The sequence below is a fragment of the Nannospalax galili genome, unplaced genomic scaffold, assembly GCF_000622305.1.
Source record: "Nannospalax galili isolate Female #2095 unplaced genomic scaffold, S.galili_v1.0 scaffold388, whole genome shotgun sequence".
NCBI lineage: Eukaryota > Metazoa > Chordata > Mammalia > Rodentia > Spalacidae > Nannospalax > Nannospalax galili.
The window spans coordinates 607,197-616,468 of NW_008360304.1; the positions used below are offsets into that span (position 1 = coordinate 607,197).

At 40.1% G+C, this 9,272-nt stretch overlaps 1 protein-coding gene across 4 annotated transcripts in view; it reads right to left on the bottom strand.

Moving 5' to 3' along the window:
- Ift88 (intraflagellar transport 88) overlaps positions 1-9,272 on the bottom strand; it is a 130,326-nt gene that overhangs the window by 73,090 nt on the left and 47,964 nt on the right. For all 4 annotated transcript variants that reach the window (XR_003847974.1, XM_008824332.3, XM_008824333.3 and 1 more), the window contains exon 14: positions 1,305-1,391. Coding sequence is in view for 3 of the 4 variants with exons in the window: in XM_008824332.3 (XP_008822554.1) it covers positions 1,305-1,391 (87 nt within the window). In the remaining variant the exon portion in view is untranslated. The remainder of the gene's footprint in view (positions 1-1,304; positions 1,392-9,272) is intronic.

Below are 9,272 nucleotides of genomic sequence, written 5' to 3' on the forward strand. Positions count from 1 at the left end.
AGGCAGGCAACTGGAAACACCAATTAAAACAAAATGCAATGAGTCAAAGTCAAAGCCTCCAGTGCAAACTAAAAGAAGACAATGAGGTCCAGGGAATAAAATGATTCCAAAGTTAAATACAATCTGAGACATAAAAGTTTAATAAAGAGGGCATTTGCTCCTTCTCCCAATAAGAAATATGAAAAGTAAAAATGAAATTAGTTTGGTAACACTTCCATACTTGACTTTTAAAAAGCCATGCATATGTATTTTGGATTTTTAATAAATTATTTATTATTTTTATTTTATGTGTATTTTGCCTGCATGTATGTAAGTGCACCACATGGGTGCAATGTCCTACAGAGGTCAGAAGAGGATGTCAGATACCCTGGAATTGGAAGTATAGACAGTTGTTAGCCACCATGTGGATGCTGGGACTCAAACCCAGGTCGCTGGAAAAACAAGTGTTCTTAACCATTGAGCCATCTCTCCAGCCCTATATTTTGGACTTTTAAAATTCTAGTTAAGATGTTTTGTAGAAGACGTCACAGACTATGTTGGTTTAATAGATCAAAACAAGAATTTTGTGAGGAGCAGATTTGGATTCAATACATAGATTAAAAAAAAAAAAAAAAGCCAGGCATGGTGGTGCACACCTTTAATCTCAGCACTCGGGAGGCAGAGGCAGGTGGATCTCTGTGAGATCGAGATAGCCTGGTCTACACAGTGAGTTCTAGGCCAGCTGGGGCTATAGGGAGACCCTGTCTGAAAAAAAAAAAAAAGAAAATCAAGCAAATAAATAATGGATTTCATGCAGAAATCATTATCACCTATCCAAGACACTATCAAAAAGAGCCCCCTTATCATGTAGAATGGAAAAAAAAAATGTAACAGTTTGCTCATTTAGCCAATGTTTTAGGATTTACCAACTCTCAAATGCTTTATTTCTCTTTAGGAAATAGATTATATAAGGAGATAATGGCCTCCTTAGAACTATTACTTAGGTTAAAAAGTTTAATCCTAATGAAAAAAGGCAGAAAAATGGAAAAAATATAAAGGATAAAATCAAAAGAAAAAGAGCACAGATTGGAAAAAAATCAAAGTAATGGTAGCACACTGGCCTTTCACTACTTAATTACAAAATGACATGAGCAGTAAGAAAACCATCTTACTTCTAGGACTAGGACTTTTGCAATGGTCTATATTAACTCAACATCACCTGCCTGATAAAGTACAAATCAATCTTAACCATCATATATTCACTTTTCTAATGTGACAATACAAATTATAAAAACATTAAGGGAGTTTTATTGAATTTCTCTTACCAGTTATAACCCACAGCAAACGATGATTCGATGACAGGAGCAATGAGTTTCGCAGCTGTCATGATGTATTTTTCTGCCATGGCTTTCCTATATTAAGTAAACAAGTTATATTTAGATATGATATAAAAATAGATTTCTTTCTTTTCTTTTTTCTTTTTTGGTCTTTTTGAGACAGGGTCTCCCTGTAGCCCCAGCTGTCCTGGAACTCACTATGTAGACCAGGCTGGCCTTGAACTCAGAGATCCGCCTGCCTCTGCCTGCTGAGTGCTGGGATTAAAGGCGTGCACCACCATGCCTGGCCCCAATAGATTTATTTCTTAAAATGTAACCATCTATCAAAGCTAACACACCAAGAAGTTTATGAGAAGATGGACAGCCAGAAATGTATTTACAGAGGCTGGGAGTGGTGACATAGCTATAATCCCAGCACACAGGGGGGTGGAGGCAGGAGGATCATTAAGTGTGAGGTCAGTCTGGGCTGCACAGCAAGTTACAGGCCAGTCTGAATTGCACAGTGTGACCCTTCCAAAAACCCAAGGACTGGGGATGCAGGTCTAGTGGAAGAGTACTTGCCCAGCAGTACTATTGCCCTTGTTCAATTACCAGTGCCACCCCTCAACACACACAAAGAAATGTGTTTGTGTTGGGTTAAAATCCACAAGTAGGAAGCATGACTAGCAATAGAAGTGTCTTCTGGTTGTTCCTTTCTTTTCCTGCTTGGTGATAGTTTCTAACAAAGTGAAGAGACAAAGAAACAGGAGGCTATGAAGATAATTTACATAACCTACCTTATGAACTTGAAAGCATAGAAAAACCAGCCATTAAAGAAACCGTGTCAGGGACTGGGAAGATGGCTCAGTGGGTAAAGTGTTGGCTGTGCAAGCATGAGGACATGAGTTGGGATCCTCAGCACACATATAAAAAGCCAGGTAGTACATGTCTGTAATCTCAGCTCTGGGAAGCAGAGACAGGAGGATCCCTGGGGCTCACTAGTCAGCTAGTCTAGCCAAAACAGCAAGCATCAGGTTCAGTGAGACTTTGTCTTAAAAAAAAGTAAGGTGGACAACCACTGGGGAAGATGGCTGAAGTAAACTTCTGGCCTCTACATGCACACACAGAGGCAAGTGCACCCACCACACATGCACACACAGACATGTAACATACACACTCTAAAAAGTAACAGCCACACCATGTATATTTTGCTATCTTCCCTAAAGGTGACACCTTACAGACTCACAGTATATTACAACCAGGACTCTGGCATCAACAGACAAAATAACTCCACTCCATTTCCATCCCTTATGCCGCCTTCATACTGCATCCTCCTCTTCCGTTCCTAATAACCACTAATCTAATCTCCATTTCTGTAATGTCATCATTTTAAGAAAGATACATAAGTGTAATCATATAAAATATAACTTTCAGGGATGATATTTTCATTAAGACAATTATCTTCAGATATATCCTAATTATTGCTTGTATCAATAGCTCATTCCTTTTTATTGCTGAGTAGTATTCCATATTATATATCAATTGATGTAGATAAAGCTCTAGACAAAATTCAGAAGCAATCCAACATTTAAAAAATATTTTAAAAATAAAGAAATAGATGATTCAGTCAGTAAAGCGCTGCAAGAGCATTGAGGATATGAATTTGATCCCCAGCACCCAAAGGAAAAAAAAAAATCTGGGCATGATGGCACACACTTGTAATCCCAGTGTTGGGGAGATGGAGACAGGAGGATTCTTGAGGTCTGCTGGCTATCAGTCTGGTCTGAGACTAAACTATCCAACCTAGTCTAATCAGTGAGCCCCAGGAACCAATGGCAGATCCTGTCTCAAAAACGTAAGGTAGAGAGCTCCTGAGGAATATCACCTGAGGTTGACCTTCTGGCCTCCACATGCTGGTGCATATGAATAGACAAATATACAAATGTGCATGTACACAGAGAGAATAAAATAGGAACAGAAGGAAATTTTCTTTTACCTTAAATGTGATTTTTCCCTCCAACCTGTTAATATGGTAGATTATATTACTTTATTTTTTTAAAATAATGAACCAACTTTGCCTCTTTGGAACAGATCCTACTTGGTCATGGCATATAACTTTTAAAAGCTCACTGCTGAATTATTTTTTAAAAATACCTTCAAGAAGATAAAATCCACAAACTATGCAGTTTAGCCGCACAACCAACCATTCAATGATTTCAGTATGCTCACAGTTTATGCCTCGGTCACCAAAATCATTTTGAGAACATTGTCATCACCAGTACCAATTAACAGACACTTCTTTGAACTTTCTATCTATTAACCTTCTCTGTCTTTATGAATTTGCCTAATTTGTTTCTATCACATCATCTTTTATGACTGGCTTCTTTTACTGCATTTTCAGAACCTATCTGTGTCATAGCATGTGTTTCATGTATTGATAGAGCATATTTTATTATATATTTATGAGTTAATGGACACTTGGATTGCTTTCACCTTTTGGACATTATGAATAATGCTCCTATGTGTGTAAGTTGTCATGTGGACCTATATCCAAATTTTTCTGGGGTCATAGGTATGGGAATGACTTCTGGGATGCTTTCTGCTACAAATGGAAGCTCACCTAATCTTGTATCTAAAGCTAATCTTATGTTTTGAGATGATTTAACATTCTCAGTTTGTTTATAATGTAAACAAGTTTACTAGGCCTTGTCTTCCTCATGTAATCTAAACATATAGCTTTAATCTCTCATGAACTCTTCCTTGCCCCTGACCCAGAACAATGTATAAATGTGTATATGTTGTGAAAATATCATTGCTGAAAAGCAGCAGGTTGAAAGCAAGAAATCATCTCGTTTGTACTGAAATAAGAAGTGGGATTAGAATGACCTTTCTCCATTTATACTATCCAAGATCCTAGTCAGGGAATGATGCTACCCATAGTGGATGGGTCTTCCCACTTCAATTAATACAATTAAAATAATATCCCACAGGCATGCCCAGAGGCCCATCTCCAGGTGATTCTAGGTTCTCTCCAATTGACAAGTAACACTAACCATCACAGTGCTGTTGCTCTGATCACTTTCTCCTTTTTATTCAGTCCAGGATGCCAGCTCATGGAATGGTGCTCCCATATCCAGAGTGAGTCGTCTCACTTGTTAATCTAATCTGGAAACTTCCTCACAGACATGCCAGAGGTTTGTCTCCTAGATGATTCTGAATACTGTCAGGTTGACAATATATAACTATCACAAATAAAGATTAGATTAGTTTTCCTAGCACCAACAGCTGAAGAAGTATTTGTTCTTCAATGGATGCTTTTAGCAGCTTTGTCAAATCAGATGGTTTAGCTGTATGGGTCCATTTCTGGGACTGCTATTACACTGGTCTACATATCTGCTCTTGTGCTAGTACAAGAGTGCTAGTACATTGTGCATTTTCTGACCACCAGTTTCTTCATCTCAAAGCCTGGCATGCATAAGGGTAACTCACATGAGAGTACTCTGATTTCCTTGATCCTGAGATCACTTGCTGATCTGCCTTCCTCTAACCACATTTCTTCTTCTATTTGTCAGATAATTTCTAGGGGTTATAGTTTCACTTAGTGGGAAGAACATGAAAAAGTAGATTTACTTAAGCTTCTTAGAGGTGTAAAGATTTTATTTTTAATGTTAAATTAATTCCTAAGACTAATTAACCTCCAAACCTAAAATAAAATATTATAAAAAGGAAATCCTAATATATGAATAAACCTTGAGGACACTATGCTAAGTAGAATATCCAGTCATAAAAAGAAAAACAGTGATTCCATCTATGCAAGGTATCTAGACTAATGAAAATCATAGAGAAAGAATGTAGAATGGCAGTTCCCAGGGGGGAGAGGCTGAGTGTGAAATGTAGAGCTATTGTTTAGTAAATACAATAGGTATAGAATTTCAGTTTTTGAAAATGAGTAGGGTTCTGGAGTTTCAATAATGCAAATGTACTTAATACTAGTGAACTGCAACACACCCCCAAAATGCTTGAATGCCAGATGCCAATGACTCATGCCTAAAATCCCAGCACTCAGGAAGACCACAGAGCTCAGTCTAGCCTGGGCTACATAGTGAGACCTGTCTAAATAAATAAATAAATTTTAAGATGGTAAATCTTAAATTATACCCATTTCACCACAATTAGAAGAAAAGTAGCCAGGCATGGTGGCGCAAGCCTTTAGATCCAGCCCTTGGGAGGCAGAGGCACTCGGATCTTTGTGAGTTCAAGTCCAGCCTGGTCTATGCAGTGAGTTCCAAGTAAGCTGAGACTACAGGGAGAGACCCTGTCTTAAAAAGACCAAAAAAAAAAAAAAAAAAACAATAAAAAAAAACAAAATATAAGTGAAGACCACAAATGCAAAGAAAAAAAGAAAAAAAAGTAAGTGCCCTCTGCACTTATTATACACTTCTAATATACATATCATATATTCAATAAAAATTCATTTTCAGCCATACTTTATGTGAGGCTAGGTACCTGTGATAATGTGATAGAATAAGAATAAGAAACATAAAACTCAGCACAGTGGGGCTGGAGAGATGACTCAGTGGTTAAGAGCACTGACTGCTCTTACAGAGGACCTGGGTTTGATTCCCAGCACCCACACGGTGGCTATGAACAGTCCTTAACTCCAGTTTCAGATGACTTCAAAGCCCTCTTCTGACCTCCACGGCACTGCACAACATGGGTGCACTCACATACATGCAGGCAGTACACTCATACACATAAAGTAAAAATAAATAAAAGTTAAAAATTAATTAATTAGTTAATAAAAATAAAAAACTAGGTATAGTACTTCATGCTTGTGGTCATAGTACCAGGTAGGCTGGAGCAGGTCAGTCTGGGCTATAACAATAACAGCAAAATCCTCAAAACACACACACACACACACACACACACACACACACACACACCTTCATTCAGATTTGTGGCAAAGAGTTCCTAAAACCTTTGGAATTGCCTCAGTGATACAGGTGTCCTTTGTTAGTCATAATAAACAGTTACCGACCATACTTGAGTTATACTAATGAGGTAATAGCTCATGGTCCCTACAAAGGTTCATGATGGGGTGATGATCACTTGGGAGGTAGAGACAGAAGAATCAGGCATTCAAGGCCATCTTTGTCTACAGAGCAAGTTTGAGGCCAGCCTGGGCTACATGAGAGCCTGTCTTCAAGGGGGAAAAAAGATAAGGCTGGTTGCCAGAGGAATCGACATGTAATCAAATGGCTAAAACTTTCAGTCTCATACTCCAATCTTCAGAGAAGGAAGAGGGGCTAGAGACTGAAAGCCACCACCAATGGCCAGTGATAGAATCAGTCATGTGTATAACAGAATCTAGCCTTGGGGAGTTCTCAGGATGGTGAACACATAGAGGCAGTAAGAAGGTGGCACACCTGGAGAGGACATGGAAACTCTGCAGCTATTCCAACAAACATTGTGTTGTATGACTTTTTCATTTGATTGCTCCTCAGTTGTATCCTTTATATATTTTACTTATTATTTTTATTTTGTGTTTATGAGTGCATTGACTGCATGTTATGTAAGTGCATCCATGTTATACAATGCCTGTCAAGGTCAGAAGAAGGCACCAGATTCCTTGGAACTGGAGTTACAGATGGTTGTCAATCACCATGTGGATCCTGGGAACTGAAACCAGGTCCTCTGCAAGAGCAGCCAGTGCTCTTAACTGCTGGGCCATCTCTCCAGCCCCAGTTGTACCCTTTATAATAAACAGCCAAATATAAGTGTTACCTTGAGTTCTGTGAATGATTTTAGCAAATTATAGAATGAGAGGAAGGGATGATAAGAACTCTGGATTTATAAGTCAGTCAGAATAGGAGGCCTGTGCTTACTGCTGGTGTCTGTAATGGCAGAATGGAGGAGCCACTTTATGGGACTGAGCCCTTAATCTGTATGGTCTGCAGGAACTCAGATAGGGGGTCAGAAGTGAATTATTAGACACCCAGTTGATGTTCGGAGAAATGGATAATTTGTTCTTTATGGGAAAGACCCATATATTTGGTGTTAGAAGAAGAAACAGAGGCTGGAGAGATGGCTCAGCAGTTAAGAGCACTGGCTGTTCTTACAGAGGACCCAGGTTTGATACCCAGCACCTACATGGCAGCTAACAACTGTAACTCCAGTTCCAGAGGATCCAATGCCCTCTTCTGACCTCTGCGGGCACTGTACGACATGGGTGCACTTACATACATGCAGGAAAAACACTCATATATACAAAATTTTTTTTTTTTAAAAAAAAGATACATACATGGGTAAGTCCATTGCGCCCTCCGCCCTTTGACTCTCCCAGCCTCATTCACCCTTCCATCTCTGGCGCTGTTCTCTCCTCCAAGTTTGGGCCCTGCCCCATTCCTTATCTTGGGGCCCCAGACACCTGTGGAACCAATACTACTTCCTGATCCTGTTCATCCAGACCAAATGAGTGCCTTCTCTGGGCCCCAGGAGCTCTGCTTCTGGGCCTGGCCCCGCCCTCACCTCCCTCTACTTTCCTGGGCCTGCAGGACCCACCTCAGTCCTCTCTCCTATCAGCAGGCCTCTCTCTGGGGTAAGTCCATTGCACCCTCTGCGCCTTGACTCCCCCAGCCTCATTCACCCTCCCATCTCTGCTGCCTGCCGTTCTCTCTTACTCCTTGTATTGGGGCCCCAGACACCTGAGGAACCAATACTGCTCCCTCATCTTTTTTACCCAGACTTACAGAGTGCCTTCTTTGGGTCCCAGGAGCACTGCTTCTGGGCCTGGCCCCGCCTTCAAACCCCTCTGCTTCCCTGGGCCTGTACCACCCACCAGCCTCTTTGTGGGACACTGGGGCTGACCTTTCCTCTTCTTGATCTTTTGCATCTAGATCAACTCGGCTCCTAATGCAGTCCCCAGGAGGCCTTGGGGACTCTTCCTGCCCCATCTGCCTTTGCATCTCTTGGTGGGATGGCCATCAGCTGCCCTAGACCAATATCTTTCCTGAGTCAGGCTCCCACGCCAGTCCAACCCCCAAATTCCTGAGGCCAAAATCATTCCTGGAGGGATCCAGACCTTAGGAGAAAGCCTGAAAACATCTGCCTCTCACCTGAATTGAGCCTCTGTGGGAACTCCTGAAGACAAAAGCAGAGAGAACTGGAAGCTTAAATGAACGAGCTTTTCATGCCCAAAAAGTAAACCACAAAGACACATAAACTTCACAAAAAGAAGCACACCTAAACTTGAAGCCCCGAGTCTCACACAAGAATCAGAAACTACAAAAGAAATTCACATGTCAATCTCACAGACAAAAAATAATAACATGAAAAACCAAAATAACATATCCCCACCAAATACCAATAGTCCTCTAGAGGAGTACAGTGAGAACCCCCTAGAGATAATGCAGGACATGGAACCCAAAAGAACAATTATAAACATGATAAAAGAACTCGGTGAATTTAAAGAACACACACAAAAAGAAATAAAAGAACTGAAGGAAGATGAGGATAAACTTCTAAATGAATTCAGAAAAGAGAAATATTGAAGAATACTCAAGCTGAAATGAAGAAGAAAGTGAAATACTCAGTAAGCCAATTAGAAATGAAAGGAGAAAGCCTCACAAATAGGATGAATGAAATGGAAAACAGGAATACCAAGACTGAAAGATAAAGTGCACGAACTAGACCACTCAGGCAAAGATTATGAAAAATTTAAGAAATCACAAGAATGGAATATGCAGGAATTGTGTGACATCATGAAAAGACCAAACTTATAAATCATAGGCATACAGCAAGGAGAAGAATCCCAAGATAATGGCATGAACCAGATCTTCAACAGAATCGTGGAAGAAAATTTCCCAAAATTAAGAAAGACATGCCCATACAAATACAAGAAGCATATAGAACACCAAACAGACAGGACCAGAAAAGAAACTGCACGGCACATCACAGTAAAAACACTACACGTACACA